This window comes from Puntigrus tetrazona, chromosome 24, assembly GCF_018831695.1.
Source record: "Puntigrus tetrazona isolate hp1 chromosome 24, ASM1883169v1, whole genome shotgun sequence".
Taxonomy (NCBI): domain Eukaryota; kingdom Metazoa; phylum Chordata; class Actinopteri; order Cypriniformes; family Cyprinidae; genus Puntigrus; species Puntigrus tetrazona.
In genome coordinates, this window is record NC_056722.1 from 11,546,019 (window position 1) to 11,561,248 (window position 15,230).

A 15,230-nucleotide genomic window follows, 5' to 3' on the forward strand; every position below is an offset into this window, starting at 1 on the left:
AAATGGCTTTTCCACAATAGGGTATTTCATTGTGATCCAAAATATAAAGAAATAATACAGATTAATTTAAACGTTAAAGGATAAAACAGCATTTGCTGGGTTATGTTGATTAAAAAAATATTTGTACATTTATTATGTTGCAAAATGTAAACATTTTCTATGAATGTATACAGAAAAAGCTATTTTTTCCTCACAATGGCATGCTCAATAATAACAAGAACATTATATGTCCTCTTAAAACTGTAAGTATTTAACGTTTTTTTGTTCGGCTCTATTCACCTGTATGTTTCCATAAACATAAATTATACTGAATCCAGAATTTGTATTCATTTACATTTGAATTTGTTTAAATAGTATCCATATCTGTCATATCTTATTATGTTATAATATTTAGAATGTACAACATTCAGTAATACTTTTAGTACATTATTGTTGTACTAAAATGCTACTTTTATCACATTAGGTACTTTTAACTAAAATAATACATATCAGTACTTACCCAGATAAAAAATAAAACTTGTGAAAAATGCTATTATTTTTTTATTTAAATTCTGTACAAATGTGTTTGTGTGTTTCTGGTATTTCCCACATTATAGGGACCAACCGTCTCCACAAGGCCAACAATTACTGGTATCGCTTCTCTTGTGGGGACAGTTGGTTCCAATAACATGGGGAATATCAGGGACATTTTTGGTTCCCATGAGAGCAACCGCAAATAAATAATTGAACAGTTTGGGTTTTTTTTTTTCAATGTGAAAATCCAAAAATGCTGAAAGCTTTGTGTGATGGTAAGTGTGAAGTACACACATTTGCACTTTAAAAAAGTTGTTTTTTTTAGATCATTATGCCTAAGGAATGTCCTCGTAGAGCACGGCAACCAGTCTCTCTCTCTCTCTCTCTCTCTCTGAGTGAGTGAGTGAATGATGGACTATCAGTGACTGGACTGATGAAGGGAAGGGAAGGGGGTGGCTGGCATTGGTTTGTGTCTCTTTGATGCATGCTTTTCTGCCTCGCTAGATAAGATTAGCCACTTAGAGATAACAACTCACAGCCATCTTATCTATCTGAATCTCACCAGACACAACATAGTGTGTGAATTTGTGCGTGTGTTTTCTGAAATCAGTCTCCATAACATAAACATCCAAAGTTCTCTCTCTTATTATAGTAAGTTCAGTGAGTGTCTCGTCTTTAAAGCAATGCACCTGACCCTGACCGCAAGCATATTTTTTTCTATCTGTCTGTAGTATAAAACATCAGAGAACTCCTTTAAAAATACCTAAGATAGGTGATCAAGATGTTACACAAGATAAAACAATAATCAAGTTCAGTATACAGGTTCTACTGACCTGTCAAACATGCATTCAGTAATGTTTTTACTGATTGATTACCATAAAATTCTAGTAGCATACTTAAAGCACTTCAACGAAAATTATATTATGTATTAATATTATTATTATTATTATTATTATTATTATTATTATTATTATTATTATTATTATTATTATGTACAAGAACACAATTACCATGGTGCCATAAATAAATAAATAGTAGCGAACACCATTAAAACCATAACTCTTGCGGTTATTTTCTGTGTCGTTAGGGGTCATGCTTCGGCCATAAAATGCCTCGATTTCATAGAGCAAGTTTACGTATTATTTCGTGGTGACATTTATAGACAGAAGTAACTTTAATCACTAGGATAATTACCTACAAGCCTTTTTATGGTATGCTTTCACGAGCGAATATTTGACAAATTAGATTTACTGGCCAGGATAGCATTGTTTACGCGTCTATACTTTTAACAAAAACACTCTTGTTGTGTTGCTTTAGGCTGTGTATAATACATCCAACTGACTATATTCTAATAAGTTCGTGTACAGCACGGACAGTTAAGTAGCCTACATAGTAACCGTTTTGCTGTGAACCAACTTACACACGCGTGAGGCGCGCTTACTTTTTTGTAGGCTACTTGGTGTGCGTCTTATCTAAGCAGTTTTTAAAACGGCGTCGAACTAAGTAGCCTACTATTTTAACTCCTTTCGACTGTGCGACAAAACCATAACGCTTTTGAAGCTGTGTACATGGCACTGTCGTCGACGCGCTATTAAAAGCTTATTAGACTACGGCCGCGTCGCGTCGCTCGCAGGCTAACTGTAGACACCTGACACCTGAAATTGTCATCTACATTGACAAAGAAGACACGTAGACGTGTACGTAAAGACGACTTTGAGGATGTTAAAACTGTCTTCTAAAGCTCCACCTCTGGACGCGAGCACTGGGGCGGGCTCGAGACGCGTCTACCTGCTTCAGCTCCGTTATTTAAAAGCCTCTGAGACAGACGCGCTGTCCACTCTACAAACACCCTCTGTAGGGAGCAATCTGAGGTCAAATCAAAGAACTCAACGGAGGAGATACATAGCTCGCAAGGAAATAATTTCTTGGAGAAGTGACGGATAACTTTTTTTCTCAGTTCATCGTTGTGAATTATTTACCACACTCATCAGTAACTTTTGATGGGACACACAGAAGTTTCCAGCTCTCTTCTGTCCAGAGCGAAGCATCACGCCGAAGAATTGATGGAGATTTTACGACCTGGACGACAGCTGCATTTTTTTTGCACAGGATAATACTGTTTTACATAGTCTACAGTTAGAGTTCAAAGCCTGCTTTAAAGCCTGATGCCATAGAATAACATATTTAAAAACTTTATATTCTTTCAGAAAACCATCTACGCACTAGTGCTGTAAAGAACCCAGAAACCAGCACAGATCTGAAGACCTTATAATGTAATCATGAGCCATATAAGCAAAATGATCCTTCATAAGAAAAGGGTTCATTGCTGAACCTAACAACCGTTGGAGAACCAAGCTCTATGGCTTGAAGCAGAAGAGAAGAGGGAAAAACATTGGCTTCCAAAGTGATTTTATATTTAGAAGTGAATACACCCTCATCATCATCACAGACTGGATGTAAAGATGACAAGCGTCTGGTTTGCTCTGCTGGGCTTCTTGTGGAGCTTTAATTTGGCAGGTAGCAGCTCTGTACTTGACGGATCTGAGCTTCAGCCCAACTTCATGCATCGGAGATTGCGGACTCAGGAGAAGAGAGAGATGCAGAAAGAGATTCTGTCCATACTGGGACTGAACCACAGACCCAGACCGCATGTAAACAGCGGCAAATATAATTCAGCACCCCTCTTCATGCTGGATCTGTACAACAGCATGTCCACTGAAGAGAAGAGCGACGTGGATCAGTACAGATCACTGTTCACCACCACGAGACCCGCTTTAGCTTCACTTCATGACACAGAGTTCCTGCATGACGCGGACATGGTCATGAGTTTTGTCAATTTAGGTAAGATCAACTTTTTCATTTCCTTTTTCGATGAATTTAAGAATTTAAGTAATTAAAGTTTTTTTTTTTTTATTTGAGTTTATTTGAGTTTATTTTTTTATTCTGTTGTGCTTTCTATATTATAACCGAGTTGCTCAAGTCAACTACACGTTTTTCAAATAAATATTTAACAGAAATGTTACTAATGTTATATACTTTAATTTACTTAGTATTCAGAAACTTCTGTGTTCATAGTTAACGTGATGAACTACACCTGTGTTTGCTCTGTTAAGACATCTAACACCTGGGTGAACTTCAGGAGAACTGACTTCATACATCAACTAAAAAACGTTTTCTAAAAGCTAAATGGCTCAGAAAACTGTACTTAATTTTGAACTTTTTTATTTTTATTCTGAGCAAACATATATTTGTGATATGCTCTTTTTTTTATAATTTATGGTACATTTTGTACAATTTATGGTCTAATGCACATATTTTTGTAAAACCTTTGCATGCAAATACATGAATATTTTTCATAATTAATTTTATTCCTATGACCTCTCCCCCCTCCCCAAATGTACATTTTAATAGTTTAAATGCGCAGGCTATCGTTTCAAAATGTTTATTATTATTATGCTGTTTGGAGTGATAATGTTTTCGATTTGTTTAGTTTTTTTTCCGAGCCAATGTTTACTGTAGCTTGTAGGACTGAGGCATTTAAGAACAAACTTTCACTGGAGTGCACATCGTATTGTCGAGGACTGTCTCTTTGAGCTCATTAAGAAAAAAATATGAATATAAATTTATCTGCTCATTTATCGTGGTAATTAACGTACCTTGGAGTACCGTCATGTGTTCATCAGTACCAGATGAATGGTGGTGGTGGTCAGCGGAGTTTTATTGGAAATGACCGTTCAACACTTTTTTTTTAACTGACATCTATCAAGCTCACAGTGACCCCGAGCGCAGTGTCAAACCACGGGTCTGTTTATGCTCAGGGATTCTGTGTGGTTTGCTTCAGTAAACACAGACCTCATTAATGGAGGGAGTATTTGTGTCCAAGATTCACTTGTTTATGTGAACTTCCCTCTACAGGGGCCAGGAGTTGCCCAATTAAGTTAATTATAACAATACAAACTCTTCTGGCTCAGCTCACTGCAGCTATGGGCCAATTGTTGGGTCAGTTGCCAGAGATACTTTTGTGTAAGTTGCGACATTCTAGTTGTTAGCTGGGTTTATTTCAAAGCTCATTTGTTTCTGTCAGTATGTTTTATAAGACAATAAATGTGGTATTTCTTGATCTAGTAGTGGTTTTCTGCAGTCAGTTGACAGACACATGTCATCAGGCTCTGCGTAGAAGTACGGTAAGCAGAATTTCACATCAGCTGACCGGTACTGTGTTACCTGAGACTGGCTTGAAGTGGCTTTTACATTAGCACTGTCTGTGAGAGACTCATTTCAGGCAAAGTTATTGGACATCTGAGGACAGGACAGATCATTTTGCACTAGTATTTTAATATGGCTTTGTTCTAGACTCTTGTAAGGGAAGTCATATAACTTGTTTTATGTGATTTGTCTATGATTCAAGTGGTGATTCTTCATGGTCATTTACTGCAGTCGTCCGTCTAGAAAACCTATGACTAAGCTCCAAATGGAAGGAGAAAAAGGAAGCATATTGGCATACAGAAACTGACCAGTGTTGTATCACATCCAGAAATAGCCAGGCTTCTTCTCACAGACATTTGAATAGTGAATGTATCCTATGTGAATCATCGTATGACTATATAGGAACAGTAGTACATATTTCCTTTTTTGATGGTGTTTTTATAAGTGGAAATGTAAAAAAAACAAAAAAAACACGCATTTTAATTTTAAGTTTTTATGTGATTGTAAAGCTGAATTTTCATACTGCTGTTTTTTTTCATATTGTGAAAGAATAAATAAAAACATTTAAAAAGTACTATACTGCAGGTTTCCCAAAGCTGTACAATAGGTCATTCACTTCCCCTCTAATGTAGCTCTCAAATTTTAGGTAAAACACTAAAACTTGTTTTATTGGAATATTTGCAAATGTGATATTTGAAAACTGGGAAGATGATCAGAGTTAAATTTCTGCCTATTACTGATACAAACATGCCCTATGACAATACTTATGATATATTATGTTTTTTTTGCTCTTTTATAAGCTTTGGAAATAAGTTTCATCAGTGAGTGAGTACTTAGTGTGGAAATAATACTTTATTGCTATACTATTAAATGCATTATTATATAATGTTACAAAATTGATAAATATGCTTATTTGTGATTATACATTTCTAATGATGGAAGCTGCAATTTAGTACATTTAAATATATATTATATTATGTAAATGATACCCAAATTTCATGAAAGCATGAAAAAGAAATCATGCTGCATGCAGATGTTCACTTGAGCTGAACTCAGATTTTGACGGATTTGAGTTTGAGTAATCTTTGTGACAGATTCAGGAACGTTCAGCGTTCTTGATGTTCCTAATTCTTCCTGACCAGTCTTGCTCTGTTTATAGAAGGGTAGAGGATGCCCTAAGCTTTTCTTGGCACAGAGAATTTTGAGGAAACTCCCATCTCTTGTTTGCACTGGTAATATTGTGTATTTGTCTTTTTTTCTGGATAAAGGGGGATCTTCCAGTAATCCAGGGAAAATCCATGGGGAAAAAAAGCATTCCTGTTTTCTCTCCTTTGGTCCATCATTGCCTTTTCCACCTGGGTCTTTTATGCTCACTCACATTTCTTCCTGTAACTGTCTCATACAAACACATACGCATTTCTCAACTCATTTTTTTCCACAGCGCACTTCTTGACTAGAGCCCAGCTGTCATTTCTCCACTTAGCAAAGTCAACAGCCACCCAAGAAAGCACAGGTATATTCTTCGCTTTGGACCTGTAAAAAAGAAAAAAGTGACCCACACAGAGTTTTAGGGGGTTTCTCAGGAGCTTAACAAGGTCTAGACAATCCTAGCTACTTATAACTTTATAAATCTTGCATTTCACAATGATCTTTCATTTCGTTCGTCCGCTCTTTATAATGTCTTCCAGTATGCTGAGCTCCAAATCTGGCTTGAGCTGTTTGTTTTGCACCACAGTGTGTTCCTAAACTTTTTATCACATAGTTGACCGCAATCAATCAATGAATTGTTTGATGTTGGCTGGTTATGCACAACATAAATGACCTCTTCTGAAAGACCGCTCGTGGATCACAGACACAGGAGGGTTGTATCACTTCTAGTCTGCATGCGGGCGTTAACATGGAAATTAAGGAAAGAATTTGAGTTATGCTTTAGCTTCGTAAAGAAGGAAAGGGATTTTCTCAAGGGTGACTCAGCAGACTGATAAGAACTGTTGAAAACACGCAGCCAATGAGACTAATGGCACACATGAAGTCTGCAGACATTTTTGCACTCATTTTGGGGAAAAAATAAAACTGCAGTACTGAACTATTATTAGCACATTTGCAATTAGTCATTTAGCAGCAGATTGGTAGAATGGTAGCTGAGAGCATGATCAGATTTAAGCCAAGCTATCATGAAATTGACACTGAACTATTTAAAATCTCAGTGCAAGTACACTATTATTCCAACCATCAGAATGCATTAAACTTTGAAAACATTCTTTTTGTCATGTAGAGACCACCATCATCCAGTTACTTCTCCATACATTAAATCTTTTTTTTTTTGGAATAACCTGATTCACAGGATTCATATATTTTTACAGAAGTATTACCAAATTACATTGTTGACTTTAAAGCTGTATTTTTTATGTTGTTGTAAAAAAATAAAAAGCAGCGAATGCAATTTTAAAAAATCTGATTTCAAATCTCTTCTTGAATTTCCCCCATGGTATATTTATTATAATTCAGGTGATAACTATCAATTTATATGATATATAAAAAAAATTGAATGAAAGAGAATATTGATTTTATCAGTCATTGAAAAGTGGTTACTTTGAGGGATGTGAGTTGAAAAAGTTAGTAGCTGCGTTTCCATCCACCTACTTTTTTGCACATTTTGGAATCTTGAATAAAAAACTGATTCAAACAGCAAGATGTGCATAAATTCTAAAAATGGGCAAAAAACACTTATGCGCACATTTGAGTAGGATGCAGATAAACCATAATTTGAACACATTTACCAAATAAATTCCTAAATGCAGATCAAACAAGTCATGTGACTTGTGCAATTAGGTGGGATAACCTGACTAACCAGCATTATCCCGTGTTATATGTTGTTATGGTCTTTCTAAAATACCTCAGCAAAATCAAGGTCTGCAATTATTGTGTTTTGTCTGCTTGTTCTGAGATGCAAATAATTTATATGATATATTCATAGTGATATTTATCGCCTCAGTTTAGCGGGAATTGACAGCTTCATTGGAAGGAAATGTTTTATGCAATATTCCAGTTTCAGCCTGTCCTCCAACAAAAAACGATTCTATAGGTATATATACCTTTAAGGTGCCGTCCAACGGGTGTAAAACTAATGAAAGCATCACAAAAATCCTGCAAAATCATAAATTATAGCGCATTTACATTTTACATCTACACAAGGCCCAAATTACAATGCAGATAAAATAGTACAAAACAGTGTAGCAATTGTAGTATGCTTTGATGGGTCGTATTTCAGAGATTTGTGCAAACAACCTATACATACATATTGGTTGGACGACATGTGCAGTTTTTCCTGAAACATCCTGATGAATTGCGGCAATGTGTATTGATCACTGAAGTACAAATGAATCCCTTTTTATTTCAGGTTGACTTTAAGCAGCATTATGTGTGCAGGACATGAAGGGTGTAGTTACAATACTTGTCTTTAAACACTGCATTTTTCTGAGCCTTTGTACACATGCTACTTTCTTACATTCATCGTTTTAATGAACAAAATGGCTTTTGTTTCGTTCTTCTCTTTTAGCCTGAGGCCAGATCCCCTCATTCTCTGGACTAAACATTTTTGGACAGTGATTATCTGACATGGAATGCAGGTTTTAATCTCAGTTAAACAGACACGCTGAAGTTGATGATTGTGAGGTCAGGAGATAAGCTTCTTTCAGGGAACGTCCTTAGCTTCAGTTTTAGCTGTGAAGTCCCGATGCTATCTCTGCGTCTCACGCCATAGCCGTCAGACATGCCCCCACGGCCACCGGTTCCTGCGATCAGTTCTCAGGAATGTGCTGTTCTCTGCAGGTAGCTGCTCTTTTTGACTGAAGCATCTTGTTTTATCAGGGATCATATTGAATAAGGAATAAATAAGGATCTCAGGACAATAAAAGTTGCCGCGCAATCGCCTCTGGGCTGTGAATTAGTCAGATAAGAAGGCGTTTTTTAAACCGATGTGAGAAGATACCACAAACCCAACATCTGATTACATGATAAATCACTTGTTGGATGGATCACAACCATGTAGCCACTTAGAAGTCTCACGTCAACATTTGAGTAATTACTCACAGAAGAAAAAAGAGACCACACCACACCACCACCCCCTGCTTATTCCTTTAAGCCAAGTGTGGTATTTTTCTCTTTAGCGTGCTGATGGCCTGACGTCAAACACTCCTAAAGCCAAGGCTTGAACCAAGTCTGTGCTTGAAAGTGAAACGCTCGTGCACAAAGTTAGAGATGTGCGGACAGCAGAGCATGACCTCCCCGCCAATCCTCTTGGGTTAACTTTTGACCCCTAGGTGACGTCACAGCTGAGCCATCGCCACACGATGTAATGAAATAGAATATTAGTCAGAGTGATTAAAAAAGTAAGGCATTTTAACAATAAGAAAAAGAAAGAAAAGTGTCTTAATGTATCATATTAACATTTTTACAAAATTTTACAAAATTTGTTAAAACTATTGATGTAATTTATAGAGCCATTAACAGAGCCATTTTTGGAATATTAGGCATACAAGTATGATTAAACGTATGGATATTTTTAAACGCTTCAATGATTAAATTATACCAACATCATTCCTTATAACATTACATATGCCATTTAATGTTCTATCATAAATCAGTTGTCAAATAATAAATGCTACATAAGTCTTACTATCTGCGCTATCTTTGCTACACTCCTTCGCTGTTAAAAGTGTTGCATTGGAATTCACCTTCACCTTCCTTGATTTGAGTTTGATTTGAAGCTGATTATGACAGCATGTAATTGTACAATAATAAATTATGTTTATACAAAATGTTAAACAGGTGTAGTAATTAGCTTATTCTAAAATGCTTAAAATAACACATTTGTGGCTCATTAAATGACTAAAATCCACATTAGATTGCAATTGGAAAGAATTCTAAACAGTCAGTTTTTGATTACAATGAGTTTTGAGTGTAAGTATAACATTGATGTCATAAAGTGTCTGTTGTAGCCTAATGCCAATTTTATGTGTAATGCATCTACCCAGATTATATTATAGTTACATAATGTATGTTGTCAGTACAACTGTGATAAGATTGTAAGAAAATGTTTATTTTTTTCATAACGAGAACTTTGATGATAGGTGAGTATGGTGTATATCAGAATCTGTTCTCTCGACAAAATCAAAGTAATGGCAACAGTAACAACAAAGAAACAGTGAGAACTTTGCCTCCTCTCTCCAGAACTTCACTACACACCACTGGTCTGTTACATGTATTATAAAGGTGTTCCATCCACATCAGTGAAAGAATGCAGACATTCAAGAACTATTAAAACTATTAAAAGAACTTTAAAATTATTTAGTTCCTGTGTTTCAACAGGATTAACCTAATTCTGAAAGAAACCGATCTCTCCCTTGTACACACACTCTCTCCGCCCATGGCGGAATGTCACCCAGTGCCCTCCATGAGTGAATAGGAAATGTGTGAGTGCTTCAGATTTATGGCTTCACTGTTTTCTTCAAGCAGCAATGAATTTGTGTTCATTAAATGGTCAGTAGCTCAATAAAGTGTCTCGTGTTGTGCTGAATCAGTCATCCACAGAAGTTACATTGTTTTAACTTTTAATAACAACCAGACAAAGTGAAAAAAATAAAAAACTTAAGCTGAATGTGCTAACCTTGAAAAATATACAAATATATACAAACACGTCTATTGAGTTCGGCATTCACAGGTGGAGAAATTAAGCAATAAACAGTATGCGCAAGATGTTGGACTAATTGAGTTTGAGATTGGTTAGCATTTATACTTAAAACATGTCCTACCTGGAGATTCCAGGAGGAAGAAGACTGTGGAAGGGGATGTCAGAGAATACACACAATCAAAGAGAGAGAAAGGCTTTGGCTGTTGTACTTGCTGCTGTGGAATGCAAGCCACCAATATTTTGACTTCTCCTTTGGAAACAGCTGCGTTTCCTTTTTCAAAGATATTTTTTCCTTATTTATCAGATCCCTTAGGGGAGATCCATCTCTGCTGTCTGACACAGACTTCCTCCTCTAAATCTGTGTCTCTAGCCAGCCCTGAGCTCACACACACCTGCTGCAGCACACACAGATGGCTCTAACAGGTCTCTCTGCCTGGCATGCTCACGCAGACATAGAAACACAGGTAGCTGTTGTTGTAGGAGACGCGGCACACAATGCCTCAAAATAAACACCAGAGGTAAATCAAGACAAAATTTGACATTCCAACCTCCTAAGTGTTGGAAAAAACACCACCTTGGGGTGCTTCAGTGGCCAGAATTGGTCATGAAAGGTTTCAAACCCCTAAGCTTGATCTTTGAATTTGGATTGGGTGATATAGCACCGGTGGAAATTTTTCATTTGTTGATTTTTTTTCCCCAAATCTGTTAGAACTGGTTTGTACCAGTTAAAGTGAATGTTACAACATGCAGTTTGTGTAGGTAAACAGACAAAACAGAGTGGATTACTTCTAGTATGAAACAAAGTCTCAGCCTTCAAACAATATTTTTTTAAAATACTGTTTTGTGGCAGATCACTGTAATACTTCATAAAATAATCATCTCTTCCTCTCTACCAGTTATAGCACGAAATAAACATGAAGGACCATCAAATGGTATCTAGATTCAACTGCTGAAACACACCAAGAAAACACACCAAGTTTAAGTCCACCACCATTAATCTACTCTGTTTGTTTGTTGGACAAAATATCAGTTTGGCTGTATGATTGGTCAGATTGTCTGTCAGTCAAATTCCCAGTGAAGGGTCACAAGGACTGGAATTAAGATCTGCTGCTCAAATGTTATCAGTAAATAAATAAATAAGTACAAAATGTAATGGATGTTAGCGAAGAAGAGGCTTCAGAATTCTTAATTGCTTTTGTGAGAAAATGACATTAGTTATTTTTTGACAGTTAATATTGAGCTTACAGCACAACTTCTTACTTTTTATGGTCTGCAAACAGTGATTAAAGGCTGTACAACTTCAAATGTGATTAATTGACATTAAAGTTATAATGTGATTGATTTACTAGGCACATATGATGAAAGTTGCTGTTGTTGCCGTTCCTCCAATATTAGAGCCAGAGGTTGGTATCTCCTCATATAATAAGATTCAATGCGCACCATCAAAAAGTGGGTGACTAGTGAATATTCACGTACTGCAGTAATTGTTTGAATTTGTTTTACTCATGCTAGAAATCTTATTTTTATTTTTGGCCATGGAATCAAATTTGGAATGAAAAATGTGCCCTGTTTCTAAAATTTTGGTAACAACCATATTTTAGCAAAGAATAATACAACAGTAACTGGAGCCCAATTTTTCATTGTTATGTAATTCACTTAATAAAGAGTGGCTTAGTTTTCTGAAGCTCAAAATTAGACAGAGGTTGTTTATGTTTTGCATAACATATTTGTCTCTAAGAAAATAGGTCCAAGCATCTTTGTTGTGTCATTTCTAGGCTGTGAGTGTTGAGGTCTACACTCTAGTAATACTGTTCTCATATCTCTTTTGTGAGGTTGCCAAAGCACAAAGTACCATTAGTCTATCCCAAAATGTTTTGTCAGCTGTTCTCATGGATTATGCCTTTATTAATGTTTCTATATGCCGAAAAGAAGGAAAGAATGGGAATGTTTATTTTCCAGACCATTTCCTCCATTTTATGGAATTTCCTCCTTATACAAAAAAGACATTATAATATTTGTTGACAGGTCGTTGGCTTGTGTCGGCGCTCAAGTGAAAATGGATTTGTTTTACGCCTGTTAAAGGCAGAACAGCTGACTTTTGTAATGTCTGTTAGTCTGTTTCCCTACCACATATGCAGAACCTAAAGTATACATTCTCCTACACAAAGCAAGTTAACCTGATTGTGCCTAAACTGATGAAAACACACACACACACACACACACACACACACACACATTCCTCTCTGTTCAGTATAATTCTGCTACTGACATGCAGGTATGGCCAACTGACTGTGGCCATTCACCATGATGATTTGCTTCAGATAGTTGGCGCTAGGTTACAGAGATGAAGAGATTGGAAGACATCAGAGATCTTTTAGCAGTCGCAATTATCACAAATTACTGCTGTTCTTTTTAGTATCCTGCAAATACAGAGTAATGCAGACAGATTTCATTTCTTCCCGTCATAAATGTCAGATCAGTCCAATGAAGATTTGGTCCAGCATAAAACTATAAAAATAATTTTTTCCTAAAGGTCAGTACCACAAAATAAAACTGACAGGATGATTTAATGCAAAATAAACCTGACAGTCCCTGATGTGAAGCAGAGAAAATATTACAAGGAAACTTTCCAAATAAAAAAAAATTATAACTAAATGGACATGAAATATTGATTTGAGTGTAAATTATTGAATTATGTGAGAACAAAGAGAGTGTGAAGGGATTTGAGAGACCTGAAACTAGCACAGCTATGTAGGAAAAAAAACTTGTTTGGGACAACAGTCCACTGACCAATTAGAATGCAGTACTCCAAAGAGAAGTTTAATGATCTTAACTAGTTAATGAATTCCAATTTAAAATGTAGTTTTTCATATTTTAATATCTAGTAAGATTGTAACATTCTATAGTCTCTTTCCTACTGTTCACACCAAACGATGGATCTTTATGACAGTGTCATCTATGGTTTGTCATAAACTATTGCACCCCTTTCTGACCTCTGCTCAGAGCTCTGACTCCTGTAGTTGTGCCTTTGATGCTTTGCGTGGGTCAGAGACTTAGATCATGGTTGTAGGAAATACCCAGGGAATGCTGTGTCAAACCCCTGCCATCTCCCAGCTTCCTGAATACAAAACCCCTGGTCTTTTATCCACATGCAATGACCAATGTAAGACTGTACTATTGGAATTTTATTTACCTAGTGTTAGTGCCTGGAATTACTTTTTGTTGTGGAATCAAAACTGCCATCAAGAATTGTGAAATTTCTGTTGTATCAGAAATTTGGCATTGTAATAATTTCAACTGTAGCCTATTCTGCTCAAGATAAGGATAAAAAATGTGATGGATGGCAATACAACTATTGGTCTGCAACTGCAGTGACTATATGTTTAGGTGTGTGTTTTGGAGGGTTTTTTTAAAAAGGGAAGGGGGGGCGGGCAACACTTTTCCATTGAGCCTATGTTGGACATGTTACAGCTTCCAATGCCAACACACTGACAGAACTGATTCACTGTTCACACACAATCTTTAAATGTTAAAAAGCTTCAAAAAGCTAGAACTCTGTGTACTTGTCCACCTATGGAAATAACACCACATAAACTTGTATTGGTTGGCCCAAGTTGTCCCAAAACATACAGCAAAAAGATAAGACCGAGACAGAAAAATGAAGGGTAAACACACAAGAGCATTCACCATAATTTTACCTTAAATTAATTAATTAAATTTTTTTTTTTACTTTTCATTTCAATTTCTCTCAGAAGATCTTTTTGTGATTGGTTTTTTATCTATTGCTAAACACCTTTAATATTCCTGTGAAACCACAATCTCTGTTCTAGAGCAGGCTTTCATAACCCCAGGGTTATAAGATGTTTGGTTAAAGGAGTTTTGGTAGGTTTGGTCAATTGTTTAAAACATCATTTACGTTTTTTAAGAGCAAGTGTAGTCATACAGATCACAAGCGAGTCGCGGTAGCTTTTCATTACAGAAGCTGGAACAATTAGATTGTGGGGGAAGAGAATGTGAACGGGGATTCTGGAGATAATTACATAAACACAGATGGATTCTTCACATGCCTGGCTTCACAGCACATTTTTATTGGTTAAACTAAAGGAGACAGCTTTCAAATCATCTAGTTCTCAATGTTTCATGTGCTGCAGAGATGTAGGAAATAATTGCAGGCTTTGTGTATGGTCAACATTTTTTCTCACAAGTTTGTGGTAGACTTGATTTTGGATTGGGCAGAATAATTAAAAACCTTTAGATATAAATTATGTCTTAATACTTAACAGAAACTTGTTGGTAGTGACTTGTTTTGCTCCAAGTCTACACATACAATATAGTATACACTGTGTACTCTGTAGAAAATGTTAGTAAAATTGATTTTATGAAATCGGAAAGCGGGCCATTGTCAGAATTCCGTGTGAAAAACCATTAAATTGGTTGATATCAGCATAATTGAATCAATATTCAAGTAATCATGTTGCTCAGCACTTGTATCTCTACTATTTTAGTCATAAAGTGAGTAAATAAACACCAAATTAAATTTTTTGGTGAAGGTATGTATCTCATTGGATAAAGAGGATTAAGAAAGTAAGTTTTCTTTAATTTTAAAGGAAGGAGTGTTACAGTCAAGCTTCACGCACAAAGTTTTCTTTAGCAGCTTCTGTTCATAGAACAAAACCATCTGGAATAAAGTAAAAAATGATGTGTAGAATTAAAATGGACATCATTGTAGCGCCCCCTTTGGTCTTGGAGGAAGTGGATGTGGTGAGAAAAATAGAAATGAGCTTTTGTTTTTCTTAGTGGTTGTGGGCAGGGAGGAAAA

The 15,230-nt window shown here is 36.1% G+C and overlaps 1 protein-coding gene across 2 annotated transcripts in view; it reads left to right on the top strand.

The window, feature by feature from the left end:
• Nucleotides 1-2,323: 2,323 nt before the first annotated feature.
• The window catches only part of bmp6 (bone morphogenetic protein 6), a 33,955-nt gene continuing 21,048 nt past the window's right edge, over nt 2,324-15,230 (top strand). For both annotated transcript variants that reach the window (XM_043226405.1, XM_043226406.1), the window contains exon 1: nt 2,324-3,354. In XM_043226405.1, coding sequence (XP_043082340.1) covers nt 2,976-3,354 — 379 coding nt within the window. In that variant the 5' untranslated portion in view covers nt 2,324-2,975. The remainder of the gene's footprint in view (nt 3,355-15,230) is intronic.